Source organism: Chiloscyllium punctatum, chromosome 20 (genome assembly GCF_047496795.1).
Source record: "Chiloscyllium punctatum isolate Juve2018m chromosome 20, sChiPun1.3, whole genome shotgun sequence".
Lineage (NCBI taxonomy): Eukaryota > Metazoa > Chordata > Chondrichthyes > Orectolobiformes > Hemiscylliidae > Chiloscyllium > Chiloscyllium punctatum.
Genome location: NC_092758.1, coordinates 29,785,030 through 29,809,435, shown reverse-complemented (window position 1 = coordinate 29,809,435; position 24,406 = coordinate 29,785,030). Strand labels below are relative to the sequence as shown.

General features: G+C 40.4%; 1 protein-coding gene across 1 annotated transcript in view; it reads right to left on the bottom strand.

Annotated features, from left to right (window-relative positions):
- The window catches only part of LOC140491996 (PDZ and LIM domain protein 4-like), a 125,722-nt gene that overhangs the window by 38,119 nt on the left and 63,197 nt on the right, over positions 1–24,406 (bottom strand). Inside the window, exon 3 of the mRNA XM_072590570.1 lies at positions 1,590–1,674. Coding sequence (XP_072446671.1) covers positions 1,590–1,674 — 85 coding nt within the window. The remainder of the gene's footprint in view (positions 1–1,589; positions 1,675–24,406) is intronic.

Below are 24,406 nucleotides of genomic sequence, written 5' to 3'. Positions count from 1 at the left end.
TTGAGATATTAAAAGCAGTTCGATTTCAGTGAGTGACTGATGAATATAGATTTCTTACATCTGTTTCACAATGTTAAAGTTACACACCTGTTTCATAATGTTTATAACTGTCCAACATACTCCAGATTCTTCATGGTCTAATATGACGACATCATGTTCACATATGGTATAAATAGGAAATGTTTTAAGGCTTGATTCACCATGGTACGAGAAACATATTCTGTGTTCATTTATTAGCAGTTTTCTATTCAATAACTTTTCCTAGTAGTGATTCAGGGCTTCCATATATATTTTGCATGCCTACAATTGTCATGCAACTAAATATGAAGAATAGTAGTTCAGTATTTTCACTTTACTGCTGAGGAAATTATCCAGTCATTCAACATTTGAAAATCTTAATCATCTCTTACTCTGCTTTATTATGTCAATGAAGTGTTAGTCAATGCACATTATATCTGGGTATACATTCTATTGGTAGCCTGATCTTCCTGCACCAAATACTATTGTCTCTTTGGGCAGGGTTCAGAGAGTCTTCTCCAAGACAATTTCATTCAACTTCATTGAGTGGAAAAATCAGATCACTTAGAACACAGAAAAGGCAGATAAGATTAGTGTAATTTTTCCATGGTTGCTGTTATTATACAGTCACCTCGAAGGCAGCAAGGCAATTATTTATATTCTGTGTTTAAGGCCAATGCAATTACTAGGTGGAACACTCCAGATATTTTCTAATCAACCTGCTGGGAGACGTTACTACACAACGCTGGAGCAGATGAATGGTGAACCCAGACCTCCTGGTGCACAGGTAGGGATACTACCACAACACCACAAAATCCTGGGTGGAGTGCTGTGCACACATACGCACAATTACTGAGAGGTGCTTGACATTTTTACATTGTAGGAGAAAGTGACGATTGCAGATACCGGAGATCAGAGTTGAAGAGTGCGGTGCTGGAAAAGCACAGCTGGTCAGGCAGCAGAGAAGCAGGAGAGTCAACGTTTCGAGCATAACATCTTCCTGATGAAGGGCTTACACCCGAAACGTCAACTCTCCTGCTCCACAGATGCTGCCCGACCGGCTGTGCTTTTCCAGCACTACATTTTTATATTGTGGTTGGCATTGCGAAGCTCCCTTGCAAAGAGAGCTTTGTTAAAACAAAATGTCTGGACATGATTAATTTGGAGAAAGCAACAACAAATCTTTTCAAACAGGTTTCAGAGGCAGCTGGTCACAAATGTACTTTGATTAGCTTTCAAGGTGCACTTTGCAAGGAATATTCCAATTTCCTTATGTTTGAAATTTGCTTGATTCTAAGATTGCATTATTTAAGCGTTTCCTTTTCTTTCCACACGCACTAAGAGGTTCCAAAGGTGCTTTATTAACTTTTCGATGGAACTGCTCCCACTGACATGGTAATTAAAACCCTGTCCATACTTGCAAACAGGGCTTCAGTTGCACTTTCAGCAGCCAAGTGGGAATAGTTAGACACTAATTCCTAGTCTTTGCTTCAGGCAGGTTCTGTTATACAATCACAGTGGCATCTATATTTGCAATCATAACGTTACCATGCACGGATTTCAGAACATACTTGTGGCTGTGACTGCGCATCGACTTTGAAAGAATGGGAGTTTCCATCTTCAAAACCATTTGGTGACCAGGATTTGTTCTCCACCCTGCAACAAAGAAGCAATTTTGAGTGATATCCCAACTAGGAATGACATTGCTGCTACTGCAGCAAAAGTCACTGAAAATCAGATTCTGTGGTGCCTTCTGGAACCCTACAGTTGTCATTTCTGAAAGTGGATTAATTAAAGCTCAGACATATATTGTGGAAGAAGCCACTCATTTTGATCTGAAGTCTATTCTGCTTGGAATGCAGCTACAGATGTGCACTTGCACCTCAGCATTAATTTGGTGATCTCTTTCATTCAGGCTATGAAAAGATTAATATAGAGCCATAGAGATGTACAGCATGGAAATCCGTCCATGCCGACCAGATATCCCAATCCAGTCTAGTCCCACCTGCCAGCACCCGGCCCATATCCCTCCAAACCCTTCCTATTCATATACCCATCCAAATGCCTTTTAAATGTTACAATTGTACCAGCCTCCACCATTTCCTCTGGCAGCTCATAATACGCAAGAAAGGATCAAACAGCAATACTAAGTGGCATGGCTTCAAAAGTGTATTGCACCTGAATATTGCTATAATGACTTCAGAGGAAAGAATGTATATTACATCAGACATTTCAAAGGCTGTAAAGTAACCTCTGATGACAAAATGCAAGCTTTTCCACTGCTTTCAATGTGTCCTTTGGGTCATATTCAGTTCTATCCATTCATTGAATAAACATTTAATTAAGTTAGCTCTTTGAGTAATTTTTGATACTTACCTTTGTCATCCCATTTAGGCCCTGTTATTTGAATAAGGTTAGGGTCTAGTTCAGGTTTACCAGTAGCTGTTGACAATCATACATTGTTCAGGACCTCAGATAGTGAATCAGCCCATGCTCTCATGCATTATGAATTGAGCCATATTCAGGCTTTGGCTGACAAGTGGAAATTCATACACCGTCAGGTAACAACCATCTCTAAACAGAATCTAACCAGATTCCTTTGACTTTCAATGGCATTTCCATCAATTAGAGTCAGAGATATATAGTTTGGAAACATACCCTTCAGTGCAACTTGTCAATACTGACCAGATATCCTAAATAAAATGTAGTCCCATTTGCCAGTATCTCTCTCAACCTTTCCTATTCATAAACCCATCCAGATGGCTTTGAAATGTTGTAATTGTACTAGCAAATCATTCCACACACGCACCACACTGCATAAAAAAGTAGCCCCTCAGGTCCATCTTCAATTTTTCCCCTCTCACCTTAAACCTATGCCCTCTAGATTTGGACTTCACCACCTTAGGAAAAAGACCTTGTCTACTTACCTTTCTCATACCCCTCAATTTTATAACCTCTTTAAAAAGTCATCCACTCAGCCTCTGACGCTCCAGGGAAAACAGCCCCAGCCTATTCAGCCTCTCCCTATAGCTCAAAACCTCCAACCCTGGAAACATCCCTGTAAAAATCTTTTCTGAACTCTTTCACATTTCACCATGTCCTTCCAAAGCAGGAAGACCAGAATTGCATGCAATATTCCAAAAAGTGCCCTAATCAATGTCCTGTACAGCCTCAACATGCCCTTCCAACTCCTCTACAGAATGTACTGACCAATAAAAGCAAGCTGACCAAACACTTTTTTTCACTATCCTATCTAGCTGCAACTCCACTTTCAAGGAACTATGAACCTGTACTCCAAGGTCTCTGCTCAGCATCACTCCCCAGGACCTTACCATTAAAGTGTATAAGAACTGTTCTGATTTTCCTTTCTTGAGGTTACCATTGACCAGAAGCTGAACTTGACCAGCTATATAAATACTGTGGCTACAACAGCAAGTCAGAGGATAAGAAATCCATCCAGCCTAATTGTCCTCCTGACATCTCCCTACTTCTTTACTATCTACAGGGCACACCTTAGGTTTAACTTCTGATGACCTCAGTGGATAAACTCATTGTTGGATGTTCTGGTTAAGCCAGTCTTTAATGTTGTTACAGCCTCTCATTATTGTCCCTAGTGCAAAGGGGTCCATTCAGCCCATCATGTGTACAACAGGATGTTTACTGGGTGTCTGCTTTTTTCAAATAAGTGTGTTGTGGGTGTGTGTCAATTTCTATGGTTGTACAGCCATTACAGAAACATAGATCAAAGCGAGGAACTAAATATCCAGGGGCACATGACATTTCTAAAAGGACTGGCTGAAAGGGAAGCATATTGGTATGGGATGGAGTAAATATAAATCGCTAAAATAAAGGGTTAGAAGATATAGAAGCCACTTGGGTGATGCCAGATATATAAAACAAGGGAAAGATACTCTAGTAGTAGTAGTCTGTAGACCCCCGCAGCAATAGTTATATTCTCTGCCCCATGACAATGAGAGCAGGTGATGAAGGAAGCACATTGATCATGGGTGACTTGAATCTTTATGTAGATTGGGATAGTCAGATTAACAGAGGAAGCCCGGAGGAAGAATTCAGGGTATATTTTGGACAGTTTCCTACATCAATTTGTTGTGCATCCAACCAGAGATCAAGCTATTTTGGATCTGATGATGTGTAATAAGCCAGGTTTAACAAATAATGTCAGTAAAAAGATGGCCTCAGGCAAAGCAAAAATGACTACTGCAGTAAAATTTAGCATTCAAATTGAGGGGGAGGAACTTGGGTCAACATGGGACAATTGTGCTGACCTCAAATGAAGGTACTTAGAAAGCAATGAGGGCAGAGCTGGCTGGAGTGGATTGGGAAAGGAGTTTAGAAGCAAAGATGAAGAACAAATGATAGATGCTAAAGAAAAACAGTTATCTGCTCATAACAAATATATATTCCATCAAGAAAGGAGGATTCTAGGCAGGGGCATAAGGCAACCACAGTTAACTCAAAGTTAAAAGGATTGTATCACATTGAAAGAAACAAAAGCACACCACGAGACTGCCAAATTGTAAGACAGAAAATTGGGAAAGTTTTAAAAATCAAAAAAAAAGTTAAAAAGTAAATTTGAGGAGAAACTTGCCAGTAATTAGGGCAGACAGCAAGAGCTTCTTTAAATGTATAAAAAAGTAAAAAAACGCCAAGGTTAACATGGGCCCCTTAGAGAGCGAGGCTGGTGAAATAATAAAATAGGGAAATTAGGAAATGTCAGAGGTGTTGAATAAATACTTGCATCAGAATTCACAGTAAAAGACACAGAGCATTCCAAAATTACTAAGATAAAATAATCAAGGGCCAAAAATGTGGAGAGGAAATAAATACAATAACTTTCAAAGAAAAATGCAAGGGAAACTAATGGGACTAAAAAGACAATAAGTCCCTGGACTTGATAGGACGTATCCCAGGATATTAAAAGAAATTGCAACAGAGATAGTGGATGCACTGGCAGTAATCTTCCGGGAATCCTTAAATGTTGGAAAGGTCCCAGAGGATTGGAAAACTACCACAAAAGTACCTTTCTTCAAAAGGGAAGACAAAAATGGATAACTGCAGACTAGTTAGCTCAATGTATGTTATTGGGAAAATGTTAGGTAGTGTATTATAAAGGATGTACAAATAGAATATTTAGAAGTGTTCAATATGATCAAGCAGAGTCAGCAGGATTCATGAAAGGCAAATCACAGCTAACAAATTTACTGGCATGATAGATAAAGTGTAAGCAGTGGATGTAATATAATTGCATTTTCAGAAGATGTTTGATAAAAGGTACCACATATTAAGTCGCTTAATAAGATACAAGCCTGTGGTATTTGAGGTAGTATATTAGCATGAACAGAAGATTGACTAACTAATAGACAGAGACTTAGAATAAAAGGGGAAAATTTTTCAGAATAGCAACTGGTAACTAGTAGAGTGCTACAGGTCTCAGTACTGGGGCCACAATTATTTACTATCTAAATTAATGACTTGGATGAAGATAATTAATGTACAATGGCCAAGTTTGCAGATGACAAAAACAGGTTGGGAGGCAAATGGCGAGGGTGACAGGATCTATACAGGGATAGAGACAGGATAACCAAGTGGGATGGAATAGAACAGAACATGGGAAAGTGAGGTTATGGACTATGTCAGGAACAATACGTGATTATTATTTAAATTGAGAAAGACTACAAAAACAATGGCTTTGGGAGTTCTTGTCAATGAATGACAAGTTCATGCAGTAATGAGGAAGGCAAATGAAATGTACTTTATTTCAAAACAGAATGGAGTATAAAAGTAGAGAAACCTTGTTGAAACTACATAGGCATTGGCAGGCCACAGCTGGAGTCCTTTGTACAGTTTTAGTCTTCTTACTTAAAGAAAGATATATAGATTGTACCTGGACTCATTGTATTGAAGAATGAGAAGCAATCGTATTAAAGCATACAAAATTCTTGGGGTCCTTCCACAGGTCTTGACTGGAGAGATATGGAAATGTTATTTCTTTTTTTGGGGGAGTATACGACTTGAGGACAATCTCAGACTAAGGGATTATACTCCGAAGACAGAGAAGAGGAAGTATTTTATCTTTCAAAATAAAAGTGTACTGAATCTGGGATTCTTCACCACAGAGGGTTCTCAACACTGGGCCTTTAAATATATTCAAAACTGCTAGATTAAAAATCTGTCTGAGTCAGGGAAATCAAGGGTTGTGAAGAAAAAGGCAAAGTGGAGTTGAAGATTATCAGATCAGCCATTAGCTAATCGAATGGTGCATTAGACTTGATGGGCAGAATGGCCTACTTCTACTCCAATGCCTAATGGCCCAGCCCTATGAGCAGAGATACCACATACAAGCCACCATACTAAATTGACAAATAGGCCCAGCAAGCTTCTGCCCTTATTCAAATAAAAGTCAAAGGCAGGTGGAAAAATGTAGACTTAACACAAGATCATGTAGCTTTGAATGTTAAGTTTCAAGATTAAACAATATATTTTAAAAATGATTAAAAGCCTAATAAAATAATAATTAATAAAATTTTATATCTACTCTGAATTTTTGGCATGGTAGTGGGATATGAACTGCCACAACATGTCACTTATTTACGCCTCCCTGAAATCCACTTGGAAAGAGATGGCATTCAGTAAAACCACAACAGACCTCTGCATAAATGTAAAAAACGTCAGTTTTTGTGGTTCTCAGATCCGGCAAATTCTCTACATCTCATCCAGAATGCTGTAGAAATTGTCCAAATAGTTGGTTCTTTTTTTCCTGTCTAGGTGGCCCTTATTTGAATTACTCCGCTAGACTCTGCAGAAAATGCAATACATATGGCAAGAATAACTAGCCATTCAGTCCAGCGACACCATCTTTCAAAGACTGAATTAACACTGGTCTACTTAACCACCATTGCGATTAGCAACTATTCTCAGGATGTTACATCCTTTCTTCATTTCAATTCTTCAGCCACTCCCTTGCTGTGCACGGTTCCGAATATTTTACAAAAAAAAAAGGTTCTCATCAACCTGCTCAGACATGTTACAGAATGTGGCTGGGGTGGGTGGGAACAGACCTGAGCTTTCTGGCCCAATAGTGGAGACATCACCCACAAGACCTTCAAAGACCATCCATGTCACTGTATTACACATTGACATTTAATTGAACAGACCCCAAATTAGATCAAGTTCAGCTCGAGAGAGATTAGCGGGTGCAAGTCTTACATAATGGTTTTCACGGTCATTATAGGTTCAACTAAATTTTTATACATACAATAGTAGTACAACACATGACCTAATAGTTTGGCAACAGTATTAGGGATTTATTCATCTTAATAACAGGATTACTGAATTTAAGAAACTCTACACATAATTTGTGGATTAGGTGTACCAAACTGTATGATGCTGAATCAAAGATCATTATCTTTGATTCATTTCTCATTGCTTGCTCACTTAGCTAGTCTTAGTCAGAGTGGCAATTAGGAAGCTAGAACAAGCCTAAGCAATACTTCCCATGCCCAATTGTTGTCAATGATCATTTCTGAACAATAACATATCAGGACCAGATCGGATTGGTTGCCGTGAGAATGCAGCTGCAGCCAGTTAAGAAAAATCTGTGCATAGTCGAATGGTTCAGATCAATCTAAAACTTCAGCACCCACCATAAATCACTGTAGACACTTGGATTTATAGAGAGAGTACATCATTAATCCACACAAATACTACAGTGTCCATGATACTGAGCTTCTGTTAAGAATTTGTGTTTATCCAAAAAGGACAAATGGTTGGATGTTTAAAAAAAGCATAAGTGCCAAATCCAAAAGTATGAGCAGCAATAGCAAATGGAGGGAAATTTTAATATTTTCACCATGCCTCCACATTTGTAAAACAAAAATCACATGACACCAGGTTATAGTCCAACAGGTTTATTTGAAAGTACAAACTTTCAAAGCACAGACCTTTGCTAGGTAGGTAGCGGGGGTAGGATACATAGGACACAGGTTCAGTACCAAATAAAAAATGCTGCCTGGTGTTTAGGAATGAGAAGCAGTCAATTTCTTCTCACCCACCACACCTTATTTGCAAACGATAGTTGTCACAAACTGATGTCATTTAACAAATTAATGTTCAACTATTTGAATTTGCCCATTTTAACATTTCAAAATGATGTCCAAACTCTGAAGTGTTTAAAATATTTCATAACAGAAGATTTTTTTTTAAAACCCTTAAACTGCTTACACTTTCAGGAAAAGTTAGAGGAATCTGATTACATACCATCACAGCACCCAAGAGTCACTCAAAACTATCTTAAACTCTGAAGAATTTATCCATAACCAAGGATGGTCAGAATTGATGAAAAAGTAAGATACTGCAGATGCTGGAAATCTAAAATAGAAACAGAAAATGCTGGGATACCCAATAATTCATCTATGCAGCAACTGAGGCAGGAGGAGAAATCTTTGTTTCAGGACTGTTGGCAATGTCAACTGGGTTTCTCTTTAAAGGATTTTGAACAGATTGATGTATGGTTTCTTTTATGTACAGAGCACCAAACAATATTAAAGTATGTTGAAGGTCACAAACAGGGTGGGTATTAAATTGGTACTATTTTATTTTAAATAGATCCATAGCATGCAGGAAATATTAATCTTTCAATCTGCTTATCTGGAGAATGCTGTTAATTGGAACACATTTGACAGTATCTTTTGTGCAGGTACTTATTAGCAGGAAAAACACAAAGTGAGTCAAGCAGCTCTATTGAAATAATCTTTAGATCCAGAAGTTTTAATGTCATTTATTTTGTAAAGGCACAAATGATTATTCATTCTATGACAACCAAGAAAAAAAACAGGTCTAACAGAGTTTTAGTGCACTGGTTTCAAAGACAAAAAATTGTTGGCATGATATTCAAAACGGCATTTAACATTTCGATTGAGGCTGTGTTTGCTACTTCAATTTTTATATCATGAGACAAACTCAATCTCACTTTGTAAAACAAAAAAGGTGGGGTGTAGGAAAGTAGGCTGTCTAAACAGCGACTTTTTCATAATCTGGAACAGTTTGATTCAGAGAGTGTGTTGGACCACAAACATCGTGCAAAGGTTGATGGCTGTGGGCTCCTGAATCTCCCAATGATCCACTAGCTAGGTGGGACTCCCAGAAGGTTACTTATAAAAGGCTTTCCCATCAAACTCAGTAAACTCACTGACCCTGTTATCTTGGCAAACGTATCCTGTGAAACTTAGTACAAAGCAGAAGTGTAAAGCTGCTCTTGCTACCTCAGCATGAGTCATCACCTTGAAAGGAGCCAGGAAAGGGTGAGGGTTTGTGGAAAAAGAGAAGCATGAATTGAGACTACCACCTTACAAAATCCCAATTCAAGTTTCTACCCTAAATTAACTAACGATCACATATTTTGCTCATACCAAATTGTGAAAGGCAAGAGATTGAGAAAGTTTGAAATTTCAACAGGTGCACAGCTCTTGCAATTAGTTACTATGTGTTACTGTATCTTATATTTAAGACTTCCAGATAAAAATTGAGCAGCATAAAGTCATTTGCAAAAATTTATAAATTCATGGTGCTTTCTTATTCTTTAAATTAGTTATTAAATTTTCCATGTTTACACCATGGGGCATGGAGCTTTTCCTAATGGTAACGTGCAAGTGAAATTTGCTCTGGTGCTTTCTATCTATCCAAATTCCAAAGTAATCATGCACCATGCTTCCTATATGTACATTGGCTGCAGGAGAAATCCCATGCTAGAGAAACATTAATCCAGAAAAGCACTCCTAATATCCCATAACCATGGTATTTCTACATAAAATTGGTACAAGTTGAGAATGTCAAAGGACATAGTTAAGTTGTGCAAAATTTAAAAGTAACTTTCAAATATGATTAGTTTAATAACACTAACATTAAGTGAATAGTACTGTTTTATGGGCTTGAGAGAGGAGGTATAATCAGAGAATGTATAGCACAGAAGGAAACCATTAAGCTTGTTGTGCCTGTGCCTGCTCTCTGCCTTATCCACATAGCTTTGGTGATTTTTTAAAAATCTTCATATAATTATCCAATTTTCTTTTTCAAAGCAAAGCAATAATTGAATCTGCCTCCAGACTATTAGGTAGTGTATCCCAGATCCTAACCATTCACAAATAAAATAGTATTTTCTCATGTGACCTTTGGTTCTTGGTCATTTCATCATTGTGAACAGTTCTTCCCCTTATATTTGTACAGACTCCTTACAATTTTGAATATCTGTGTAATTTCCATCAGTAAAATTGATGGTATAGTTGACAGTAAGAACGTTATCTAGATTACAAAAGGGATCTTGATCAATTGGGCCAAAAGCCTGAGGAGTGGCAGATGGAGTTTAATTTGGATAAGTGAGAGGTGTTGCATTTTCATAAAACGGACCAGAGCAGGACTTGTACAGTTAGTGGTCAGTCCCTGGGTAGTGTTGTCAAATAGACAGACGAGGCAGCTCAGGTACATAATTCTTTGAAGTTACGTCACAGGTAGACAAGGTAGTTAAGGTGGCATTTAGTATGCTTGCTTTCATTGCTCAGATCACATATAGGAGTTGGGACATCGTGTTGAGTTTGCAATAGATGTTGGTGAGGCCACGTTTGGAGTACTGTGTGCAGTTCTGGTCGCCTTGTTATAGGAAGGATATTATTAAACTGGCGAGGGTTCAGAAAGATTTATCAAGGTGATGTTGGGAACGGAGGCTTGGAGTTACAAGGAAAGGTTGGATAGGCTGCAATTACTTTTTCACCGGAGTGTAGGAGGTTGAGGGGTGACCTTAGTCAAGAAGGGCATAGCAGGTAAGTGAATAGCAAAGATCTTTTATCTAGAATGAGGAAATTCAAACCAGAGGGCAAGTTTAGAAGAGAAATATTTAAAAAAGGAACATTTTCACACATATAGAGTAGCTCATGTGTGGAATGAACTGCCAGAGAAGTTGGTAGATCCAGGTCCATTTACAACATTTAAAAGACTTTTGGATAGGTACATGAATAGGAAAGATTTAGGGGAATATAGGGCAAACACAGGCAAGTGGGATTAGTTCAGTTTGAGAAACTTGTTTGGCGTGGACTAGTTGGACCGAAAGGTCTGTTTCCGTGCTCTATGACTCTGACTCAGTAGTAGAATATTTCAGTTGAGTGAGGAAACAAGAACGAGGGGTTCAACTATTTAGGTTTGAGACAAGGAGAAATATTTTCAAAAAGTCACAATGACTGAAAATTTATGGTATTCTTTACTCCAAAGAATGATGAAAACTCAGTCACAGTCAGTCATAAAAAATACGGATAGAAGTCAGTCATTTGGCTCCTTCAGCATGCACCACCATCCAATAACATTATGGCTGATCGGTTTGCATTTGGAATTCCATATTCCCATTTACACCTGATAATCTTTCATTTTTCTGCCTATCAAGACTATCGACTTTAGTGTTGAAAACATTGAGGACTGCTATCTCTACAGCCTTCTCGGCCCGAGAGATGCAAGGTCACAACCCTCAATAAAAAAAAAAACCTGCTCATTTAATTCCTAGAAAGGCTGACCACAGATTTGAAAACATGGCTCCTATTTCTGTACTCACCCTCAAGAGGGAATATTTTTACCACCTCCACCTTGCCAAGATCATTAAAAGGTCTTAGACATTTCAATCTCTGCACATATGGGTCTTTGTCTCAGTGGTAGGAAGCTCCACTTAAGGATGGGGTGCTTAAGTGCGCACACGGTCAGGAAGGAGTGGAGAGATCACATCCAGAGCGATACACCAATCAAGTGAGTCCAAAGTTCAGGCGATTTGGGGGCAATGTGGGAATTTGGTGCAGAGGGATACAATGCACTATTTGCTGGCATTTTGTAGCTTATAGTCAGGAAGTTTTTTTTTCCCCAAAAATAGGAAAAATTGAAACCCAGGATCAGGGGCCCGAAACAAAAGAATCACATCACAGGTAAACCACAAGTTCATTGGTTTGTGACAGTCAAATTAATAGCATCTATTACAGGTTACTTTCAGGTTGAAGATAGCAGTACAAATATTTTAATCAAATAAAGAATTAAATGATTGAAATAGAGAGGAGTGACCAAGTGATGTGCTGTGACTGTTATGGGAGAGGTAATGAACCCCATTATGGCTTGTAGTGACCAATGGTTGCTTGAGAAACTCTGGCTCAGAGCTGATGAACTGGGTTTGAACTTTGAACTCAATGACATATCAAGTACAGGGGGAGTTGGCTGGATGCGGTCTTTCAGGAGGTAGTCATACACTTTATCATAGAATCCCTACAGTGTGGAAACGGGCCCTTCGCCAAACAAGTCCACACCGACCCTCCAAAAAAAAGAGTATCCCACCCAAACCTATTCCCTTACCCTATTACTATACATTTTACCCCTGACTAATGCACCTAACTTCCACATCCATGAACACTATGGGCAATTTTTGTTTAGCATAGCCAATTCACCTAAACTGCACATCTTTGGACAGTGGGAGGAAACCAGAGCACCTGGAGGAAATCCACACAGACACTGGGAGAATGTGCAAACTCCACATAGACAGTCACCAGAGGCTGGAATCAAGCTTGGTTCCCTAGTGCTGTGAGGCAGCAATGCTAACCACTGAACCACCATTAGATTAACTATCCTAAGTTTGATCAGCGGTCAGGAACAGGTGTGTGAATACAAGCAAGACAGGTACACTGATTCAGTGGGTACTGCTGAAGAAGCCACAGTCCTTGAGCTTGTCGAACAGGTTTGAGATTTTTGGTCTGTAGAGTGGATGAACAAACTGACCACGGCACTATGGTATCGAGAGCCATTCCGGCAAGGTTTGGTGGGGGGGACTGGTGGAGGAAGAAATACAATTGCAATTAGGGATAGTATAGTAAGGGGGAATACACACTGTTCTGTGGCCAGGATATATTGCCTACCTAGATTCCAGGTTCAGGATGTCTCATCTGGGCTGCACAGGAACTTGGAGTGGGAAGGGAAGATCCAGTTGTCACAATTCATGTAGGTACCAGCAATATAGGGAGAAAAAGAGGAAAAACGTTCTGCTGAGGGAATATGAACAGCTAGGAGCTAAATGCAACAGCAGAACCAAAAGAAAACAATCTCTGGATTACTTCCTGAGCCATGAGCAAATTGGCACAGGGTCAACAGGATTAAAGAGGTGAACACCTGAGTCAAAAATGGTGTAGCAGAAAGAGGGTGACATGGTGGCTCAGTGGTTAACACTGCTGCCTCAGTGCCAGGGACCAGTGTTCGATTCCAGCCTCAGGTGACTATGTGTTGAGTTTGCACATTCTCCCAGTGTCTGTGTGGGTTTCCTCCAGGTGCTCCAGTTTCCTCCCACAAATTAAGAGTGTGCAGGTTAGGTGAATTGGCCATGGGATATTGCCCATCGTGTTCAGGGATGTGTAAGTTAGGAGCATTAGTCAGGGGTAAATATAAAAGATAGGGGAATGGGTCTGGGTGGGTTACTCTTTGGAGGATTGGTGTGGACTTGTTGGGCCGAAGGGCCTGTTTCCACACTGCAGGGATTCTATTCTTGAAAAAAAAATTTCTACTCTTTAAAAAAATATGTTTCAAATTTACTGGTGCCAATGTCCCATTTCAGAGGAAGGTGGAAGCTGTTCTGATGGATTGGGCCACCTGAATCATGTCGGAACCAGAGTCTGTATGAATTGCTTAAATAAGGCTGTGGATAGGGATTTAAACTATATATTTTGGGTACTATGGGTCAGTGGAAAAAGGTGGCAGGAGGTAGAATATCAGCCATAATTACGTTGAATGGGAGCATCGGCAAGAAGGACGATTAGACTACTCCTTTTTCTATTTCCTTTTTTCAGAATTGACTCAAACTATTAGAAGACATAAAACACTGCAGGTTTACAAAATCATGAGGGGCATGGATAGGGTAAATAGACAAAGTCTTTTCCCTGGTGTCGGAAAGTCCAGAACTAGAGGGCATAGGTTTAGGGTGAGAAGGGAAAGATATAAAAGAGACCTAAGGGGTAACTTTTTCACACAGAGGGTGGTATGTGTCTGGAATGAGCGACCAGAGGAAGTGGTGAATGCTGGTACAATTGCACCATTTAAGAGGCATTTGGATGGGTACATGAATAGGAAGGGTTTGAAGGGATACGGCCCAGGTGCTGGCAGGTGGGACGAGATTAGGTTGGGATATCTGGCCGGCATAGATAGGTTGGACCGAAGGGTCTGTTTTCATGCTGGACATCTCTATGACTCAGAGCAAAGTTAATCCTGATGTGGGCTTTAATCATTGGTAAACCATTGAGTGCCTTTTAAATTTATAATGGAATCTTTTACTGGCTTCTTTGATGTTAGTGACTCACGCTGAGGTACCAAGAACCACTTAGACTTTGAAGTTGAGTATACTATCGAAGGACTTGGACAGGCTAGGAGAGTGAGTAAAGAAGTGGCAGATGGAATATAATGTGGTAGTGTGAAGTTATGCACTTTGGTAGGAAGAACAGAGGCAGAGACGATCTTCTAAATGGGGAAAGCCTTCAGAAATCTGAAGCACAAAGAAACTTGGGAGTCCTAGTTCAGGATCCTCTTAAGGTTGGCATGCAGGTTCAGTTGGCAGTTAGGAAGATAAATGCAAGGTGAGCATACATTTCAAGAGAGCTTTAAACTAAATAATGAGGGTTGGGTTAGGCTGAATGGAAGTTATGGAAAAAAAATTGATGGGATGCTCAGAAGTTAAAGTAATAGGACAGAGAGTATGGAAAGGGTCAGGAAACTAACTTCGGGCACAGCAGATAAGGGGACAGCTAGGAGAAGGGGCAGTCAATGCAGGACTGAAGGCGTTGTACTTAAATGCACACAGCACATGAAACAAGGTAAATGAGCTTGTAGGTGTGATGTGGGTATCAGGGAGATGTCTTTGCAAGGGGATCAGGGCTGGGAAAAAAAGATCCAAAAGATATGCATCCTATCGAAAGGACAAGCACATAGGATGAGGGATTAGCGTTGCCTTGTTAGTAAGGAATGAAATTAAATCAAATCAATAGCAAGAGTGGTATCAAGTTGGAAGGCATAGAATCTGAGTGGCTAGAGTGGAGGAACCACAAAAAAAAGGTTTTAAATAAAAACCTTGATGGAAGTTTTGTACAGACCTCTTAGCAGTAGTCAGGATTTGGCAAATCAAATAAATCACAAGATCAAACTGCATTTAAGAAAGGCACTATTACGATAATCATGGGGGACTGGGAAAAATCAGCTTGGTAGTGGATTCCAAGAAAAGGAATTTGTGGAATGTCTGGTGGTATATTGGAGTAGCTTCTGGTTGACACTACTGGGAACAGGCATTTCTGGATTTGGTGACATGTAATGAGGCAGACTTGATAGGGAGCTTCAATTCACCTTGCAGGAGAAGCTGGAATCAGATGCAATGGTGCATGGAGTAAAGGTGTTACAAAGACATGAGGGATGAGCTTGTTGGAGTTGTTTGGAAGGGAAGTCTAACAGGGAAGATTAACAGGGAAGTTGGAGCAGTAATGACAGGAGTTTCTGGAGGTCATTTGAGAGATATGGCAGAAATCCATCCCAAAAGGAAAAGAAATCTACTAAGAGAGGATGAGACCCAGGGTGGGTGGGAGGGGGGGAGGGGGAGGGGGGGGGGGGGGGGGGGGGGTGCAGTTTAAAAGAAACGTTCGATGCATGTTTTTCCACACGAAGAGTGGTGAGTGCCTGGAATGGCTTGCCTGGATGGTGGTGGAAGCAGACACAATAGCAGCATTCACGAAGCACCTGGACAAATAGATGAATGGAAGGGAATAGAGGGATATGGATCTTGTAAGCGAACACAGTTTTAGTATTGAAGGGTAGAACATGGCAGTGCAGGTTTGGAGAAGCAAAAGGCCTATTCCTGTGCTGTGCTATTCTTTGTTCAACCATGGCTGACAAAGGAAGTCAGGGACAGTGTAAAAGCAAAAGAAAAAGCATGCATTTGCTGAAGAATAGTGGGGAGCCCGAGGATTTGGAAGCCTTTAAGATCCAAAGAATAACTAAAAAGTAATAATGGAGATGATGAAAATACAAGGGTAAGTTATATAACAATATAAAGAAGGTTGCAAGAGTTTTTTTAAAGATATATGTTATAAAATGTAAGAGAGGCAAAAGCAGACACTTTGACAGCTGGAAAATGAGGCTGGAGAAGTAGTTACATTGAACAAAGAAATGCTGGAGGAATTGAATAGACACTTTGCATCAGTTTTCATAGTGAAGATTACAGCAGCATACTAGAACTTCAAGAAGAGTTAGTGGTCAGAGAGGAGTGTACAGAAAATCACCAAGGAGAAAAGTGCTGGAGAAACAGAAAGGTCTGAAGCTGGTTAAATCATTTGGAGCTGATGGAATACACCCTAGAGTTCTGAACTTTTGAGGAGATTACAGAGGCATTGGTAGTGATCTTTCAGGAATCACTGGAGTCAGGGGAGGTCCCAGAGGACTGGAAAATGGCAAATGTAACACCCCTATTTAAGAAGGAAGGGAGGCAAAAGATAATATACTAGTTAGCCTGACAGTCTTTGATAAGATATTACAGTCCATTTTTAAGGAGGGGATTGTAGACTATTTGGAAATACATGGTAACAGAGCAGAGCAGAGTCAGCATGGCTTCATCAAGGGAGGTAATGACCAAGTTAAACAAAAGGAGACCCGGTGGACGTGAACTTTTTGAATTTCTGGAAGAGCAGTCAAGGATGTCTTGGAAAGGGTGCAGAATGTTCCCAAGGGGGAAAAGGGCACAGCAAGAGGTCATTGTACACATTGGAACCAACAACATAAGAAGGGAAAAGGATGAAAATGTAGAGAGTTAAGCAGGAACTTAAAAAGGAGGTCCTCAAGAGTAGTAATATTTGGATTACTCCCAGTACTGCGAGTGGGGGAAGAGTAGGAATAGGAAGATAGAGCAAATGAATACGTGGCTGAGGAGATGGTGTATGGGAGAAGGATTCACATTTTTGAGTCATTGGAATCTCTTGTGGGTAGAGGTAAGCTATACAAGAAGGACAGATTGCACCTGAATTGGAAGGAGACTAATATACTGGCAGGGAGATTTGCGGGAGCTGCTCAGGAGGACTTAAACTAGTAAGGTGGGGGGGGGGGGAAAGAGGGGGGGAGAAAAAGGTGGGATGCTGTGACCCAGGGAAATAGTGGCAAAAGAGATCAATCTGAGACAGGTACAGTCGAGATAGTGGCAAAAGAGATCAATCTGAGACAGGTACAGTTGAGAAAAAAAAAAGAAAATCGAGCCAAACAAACAGACAGATAAACATCAGGACAGGCAGGGACAAAGCAGAGAACAAAGAGGTAGGACTGAAATTAAAAACTGCATTTATTTCAATGCAAGAGGCTAAACAGGAAAGGCAGATGAACTCAGGGCACGGTTAGGAACATGGGACTGGGATAACATAGCAATTCCAGAAACATGGCTCAGGGATGGTGTCACAAAGCTGGCCTTGGTTTTTCTCAGAGGTGTCGTAAACCACTCCTGGTTCCAATTGGACTAGTTTGGTACAAAGACTAAAAAGGATATTGACAGGCATTTTTGTTTATATGTAAACAGATGAGACTTCAAGCCAAGTGGTCATGTCTTAGAAGTGACCTGTATAATGAAAGGGGAGCGGTCAGCTCTCCAGCTGAGCAGTTCAGTCCAGAACCAGTGAGGAGTCTAGCTGTGTGGAAACAGATTGCAAAACTCTATCTCCCTCTCCTTCTGCCCTTCTAACTTCAACCTGTAAGCATGTGTTCCATTTGTACAGTTTTTCTAAAGGGGTTTGTTTATTGGAACTGTTGTGTATATTCGAAACAGCATAATAAAGTCTAGTTTGGATAGGCCGAGTTCTGTAGGAGATCTTTATGTTTCATTGTGTAATTTTGGGAATAAATTTTTAGTTGTTTTTAAAACTTAGCAGTCAACCTAGTGAACTTATTCCAGGTAATTTTCACTGTACACTTACTGAAACAAATTGTAAAGCTATGGTCTGGATTGCCTGCTCAACAATGTTATGAGGAGTCTGGCCTGTTCCATAATGTTAATATTCCAGGATACAAATGCTACAGGAAGCATAGAAAAGGAGGCAAGAGAGAGGAGGTTGGAGTAGCATTTTTGATAAGGGAATATGGGAAGCCTTCAGAAATGAGGTAGTGGAGAGTCCAGAGACAGTATATTCCTGTTAGGGTGAAAAGGAAACCCTGGTAGCTATAGACAATGCTTGATGACTAAAGACATTGAGGGTTTGGTTAAGAAAAAGAAAAGCATGTCAGGTATAGATAGGATAGATCAAGTGAATCCTTAGAAGAGTATAAATGCAGTATGAGTATACTTAAGAGGGAAATCAGGAGGGCAAAATGGGGACATTAGATAACTCTATTTACCAAAGCTAAGGAGAATCCAAAGGGTTTTTACAAATACATTTAAAGGACAAAAGGATAGAAAGGGTAGCTAGGAACAGAATAGGACTGTTCAAAGATCAGCAAGGTGGCCTTTGTGTGCAGCCGCAGGAGACGGTGGAGATACTAAATGAGTATTTTGCATCAGTGTTTGTTGTGGAAGAGGACATGGAAGATATAGAATGTAGGGAAATAGATGATGACATCTTGAACAATGTCCATATTACAAAAGGCGGAAGTGCTGGATGTTGTGAAATGCAAAAAAGTGGATAAATCCCCAGGACCTGATCAGGTGTATCCCAGAACTCTGTGGGAAGCGATTGTTGGGCCCCCTGCTGAGATATTTGGATCATCGATCTTCACAGAGGTGGTGTCGGAAGACTGGAGGCTGACTAATGTAATGCCACTATTTAAAGGAAGGTGGGAAGGAAAGGCCAGGGAACTATAGATCAGTGAGCCTGATGTCAGTGATGGGCAAGTTGTTGGAGAGAATCCTGAGGGACAGGATTTACATGTATTTGGAAGGGCAAGTACTGATTACGAATAGTCAACATAGCTTTGTGAGGGAAATGATGTCTCACAAACTTGATTGAGTTTTTTGAAGAAGTAACAAAGAGGATTGATGAGGGCAGAGTCGTAGACGTGATCTATGTGGACTTCAGTAAGGTGTTCGACAAAGTAGAGTCATAGGTAGATAGGTTTTGTATGCTTTCCTTTATTGGTCAAAGTATTGAGTATAGATGTTGGGAGGTCATGTTGCAGCTGTACAGGACATTGGTTAGACCACCTTTGGAATATTGTGTGCAAGTCTGGCCTCCTTCCTAGCAGAAGGATGTTTGTGAAATTTGAATGAATTCAGAAAAGATTTACAAAAGGTGTTGCTAGGGTTGGAGGATTTGAGCTATAGAAAGAGGTTGAATAAGCTGGGGCTGTTTTCCCTGGAGCGTCGAAGGCTGAGGGGTGACCTTTATAAAGTTTTATTAAAATGATGAGGGGCATGGATAGGATAAATAGATAAGGTCTTTTTCCTGGGGTCAGGGTGTCCAGAACTAGAGGGCATAGGTTTATGGTGAGAGGGTAAAGATATAAAAGAGACCTAAGGGGCAACTTTTTCACGCAAAGGTGGTACGTGTATGGAATGAGTTGCCAGAGGGGAAATGGTGGAGGCTGGTAAAATTGCAACATTTAAGAGGCATCTGGATGGGTATACGAATAGGAAGGGCTTGGAGGGATATGGGCCAGTTCTAGCAGGTGAGACTAGATTGGGTTGGGATAGCTGGTCGGCATGGGCGAGTTGGACCAAAGGGTCTGTTTCCACGCTGTACATCTCTATGACTTTAGGGTGCTGCACAGGAGGCTGCTGAATAATATAAGATCCCGTGGTGTTTGCGGCTGGCCTGGAAAGGGAATTGGCCAATTGGAAGAAGGCTGGGATAAATGAGTGTTTTTCAGGATGGCAGCCAGTGACTCGTGGAATTCTGCTGGAGTCAGTGTGAAAGATGTCATGAGATAGAATATCAGCCATATTTACGTTGGATGGTGGCGTCAGCACGAAGGACGATTAGACGACTACTTTTCGTATTTTCTCTTTTCAGAATTGACTCAAAGTAATAAAAGATATAAAACATTGCAGAGTTCATCATGATGCAGGCTTTAGTCATTGCTGACTTCTTTGATGGCAGTGACTCATGCAGAGGTACCAAGAGCCACTTCAGACTTCTTTTTTGCTTAATTAGAAACAAATAAGTAAACAGGTGATAATATGATTCATCTATTACATCCTGTAATGTCAGTAAGTAATCTGATCTAACCACATGTTGCAACCATTTCTACGAACTGAAAGAGACTCCCCACCCCCCCCCCCCCCCACCCCCAAACAAATGATACTTGGGGTGGAATCCCAAGTCTATACTGCATATACAAAACTGATGTCAATATTTTCAGACTGAACCTTACAACTGTGTCCAAGAGGAACTCATTAAATTCTTAGGTCCTGATTTTAACTTTGTGCAACTTTCAGCAAGCTGAAATCTCACCCTTCTGGACTAATTTTAGATTAAACAAAAAGTGGTGATCAGATTGAGTTTGCATCTGCTATGTATAAAAGTGCTTTGTATGTCCTGGACAGTGGAGATTTATGCCTGTCACTGTTTAGTTCTCCACTTGTCACTGCTCTCTGGCTGTGAACAGCAAATTTATGGAAGTTTGAATTTGAGACTGCACCAGGCTCTGGGTGGGGGGGGGGGGGGTATGGTGCGGCTAAATTGACAAGTAACCTACCAATCACGTGACATAACAATACAAAATCAAGAAGGAGTTGTTACCACTACACAGTTTGTACATCCACCTGAGAGTCATTCCTTTTTAAAAAAAAGGTACAAGACATGGAAATAACTGATTCGAAAATCTTTATTCCTTTCTGGTTTTCATATGAAGCAAACTCGTCACAAATACAGTCAAGCCTTCCAAATGGTTCATCTTATTCAGTTTCTCTCATCCAATATTGAAGGGGCCACACTTCATTTTGCCAGTACTCAATGCCAGTTTCTTCCTTCTATGCAGTCCTAACAGTAATAACTTGTGCAGCATACAGTTTTTCTAGCTACTTGCAATCCTCTGTACCTGGTCCAAAAGATAATGTTTATATACGAACAAATTTCAGCAAGCTAAAATGACTCAATAGAAGCAGTGAATGTATTGGTTTTACATGTACTTTCCAGCAATTGATCAAATCAATTAGAGAAAGGAATTTTTAAAAATACATTATTCTGGGTTCTCATTTTGGATGAGGTGGCTAATTGCACCGTCTCGCCTGCTGTCTCAGCACAAAATGATTGGACGAGTTACCTTCCTGATTTGTATTGCTTAATAGCATAGTTAGCAGGTTATGTATACATCCAGCTTCTATGTCCCCAGCCGAGTCTCAAATTCACGTTTGCTTACGCACATCTCACTACGAGGATGAGAATAAGGATGAGGACGAGGAGGGAGAAAAACAAATTGGTCAGGTTGGTGTGGCAAAAAAAAAAAAATCCTCAGGAGATAAAAGGAGGGCGAGCCATAAGCACCAACATCTCTAATGAGCAAAAGCCCACCTTGGAAAGAACATTCTAATCATTTGTAGCAGAACAATTAAAGATGTCTTGAATTGCCTTTGATTCCATTCTCTCCATCAAGTAGATTTCTTGGGTGCAATTAAATGCCACTTTTTGAATAGAGGTCCTCAGCTATTCACAAGAGTTTGTGTCTGTATAGGGTCTTTCTGCCAGACTACTCAGGCCCCTTGGCATCATGCTAGCCCACAAACCCACCTAACACATTAAAACAGCAGCTAGAGAACTTGAAAGACCCTATACAGACAACAGGCAAAACTAACGTCATTTTTAAAATACCTTGCAAGAACTGTAACAAACGCTACATTGGACAAATAGGCAGAAAGCTAGCCATGAGGATACATAAACATCAACTAGCCACAAAAAGACATGACCCACTCTCAGAAGGACATCACGTCGACTGGGACAACACATCCATCCTAGGACAAGCCAAACAGAGATGCATGAAAATTCCGAGAAACATGGCATTCCAACCGGAACGCTATCAACAAACACATTGACTTGGATCCCATTTACCACCCCTGGGAAAAAGAACAGGAAATGACATCACCACAGGAAACAACATCACCAACCCAAAGAAATCTAAACACAAATAGAAAGTGGGCCATGTCACCAGTGCTTCATCCGGAGACTCACTGATGATGTAACCTAGTATGGTGACAAAATGTCTAAGAAACGAACCTTCCAGCTCAGCAAGCAAAGCTACATCCAGAACCTCAATCTGAACTATAAATCTTCTCAAAACTTGCTAACATCATTACAATTACATGGTCTAGTAGGTAGAATGTAAAAAGAACAGGTATGCTACAAGCATTGCTCTAACACAAGGGGTAAACGTCTGTCAAGGAAATCCAAGAGATAAAAACATCCTCTGGTTTAAAAGGGATCTTTAAACCTCAAGCTGTCTGGATGCAATCATAAGTTAGCAGTTTTCAGAAGCCGAATGGTCTTCCTAGGTCACATTCTGAGAGAATAAGGAAACCTCCAGACTGCCTGGATTTGTGAAATGAGACTTGGGAGAGATGCGACAGAGCTAAAATTACATGCATATGTGAATAAATATGAAGAGAAAAGAAAGCTTGAGAAGCGATCCTGTATAAGCAGGCAAGGGCATCAATGGGTTAATGCTGTGGGTGAATTAAAACACCACTCACTAAAAATGATGTCGTATAGGCTTGGTGCAGAACAGCTTCAAGTTTAAAGCAGTGAAAAAGTGTGCCATAATTTTACGTAATCCCGCCTCCAAGAGAAAATACTTTTTCAAACCAACAATCTGGAACAAATAAAATCCAGTCACCTTTCTCCATTTGACTTCCCTTTGCTGCCATACCTCACTTTGCCCATGACCCTTGCTCTTCTGAATACAACTGTTCTAATGAAAAAAGTCATCAGACTTGGAACATTAACGTTTTCTCCACACAAATACTGCCAGACTTGCTCAGTTTCCCCAAATTCTGCTTCTGTTTCAGATCTCCAGAATCTGCAGGTCTTTGTTTTATTACCCTTGAATAATGCAAGGTTTATGAAGGTTTGTAGCTCAGGTTGAGGTTTAGGGTGTAGGTTTGCTCGCTGAGCTGTAGGTTTGATATCCAGACATTTCATTACCTGGCTAGGTAACAACATCAGTGGTGACCTCCAAGTGAGGCAAAGCTGTTGTCTCCTGCTTTCTATTTATATCTTTCTCCTGGATGGGGTTCCTGGGGTTTGTGGTGATGTCATTTCCTGTTCATTTTGAGGGGTTGATAAATGGTATCTAGATCTGTGTGTTTGTTTATGGCATTGTGGTTGGAGTGCCAGGCCTCTAGGAATTCTCTGGCATGTCTTTGCTTAGCCTGTCCCAGGATAGATGTGTTGTCCCAGTCGAAATGGTGTTTTTTTTTCATCCGTGTGTAGGGCTATTTAAAAGACCCAGTACAACCCATGGACAAAACCAACGTCATCTCCAAAATTCCATGCAAAGACTGCCACAAACACTACATAAGACAAACAGGACGTTAGCCACCAGGATACACGAACACCAATAGCCACAAAAAGACACGACCCTCTCTCCATCGTAGCCCTACACACATGAAAAAAAAAACACCATTTCGACTGGGACAACACCTATCCTGGGACAGGCTAAACAAAGACATGCCAGAGAATTCCTAGAGGCCTGGCACTCCAACCAAAACGTCATAAACAAACACATAGATCTAGATACCATCTATCAACCCCTCAGAGAACAAACAGGAAATGACATCACCACAAACCCCAGGAACCCCATCCAGGAGAAAGATATAAATAGAAAGCAGGAGACAACAGCTTCGCTTCACTTGGAGGTCGCCACTGATGTTGTTACCTAGCCAGGTAATGAAATGTCTGGATATCAAACCTACAGCTCAGTGAGCAAACCTACACCCTAAACCCTTGAATAATCTTGTTACTCTTATAATTGACCACTAATTGGTACGATTAAACCCCAGTTGTTTTTCCAGGAAATTCTATTACTATCGAAAACTTAAACTGATTATAAAGCTAAAAAAACGTCACAGGCAGCACTTGTATTGCCTGCAAAAAAGTTAAATTTAACACCGCTTGGTACTGCATGGCACTGAACAACAATTATGACCCATAGAATCAGAGATACAATAGGTCGGATTAGTAATCTGGGACAACAATGGCTCTCGACCGGATCTGGAGCCACACATAATGGAGTCTTCCTGAAATAGGCTGCTGCATTGGGTAGAACAGCACCTTGTTATACCATATGCTTTCCTCATACCGTCAGAAAGTTGGTTGTAACTTCGCTATTCCTGACCTTCCAACAAAAAAAAAAGTGTGCCACAATGGTAACA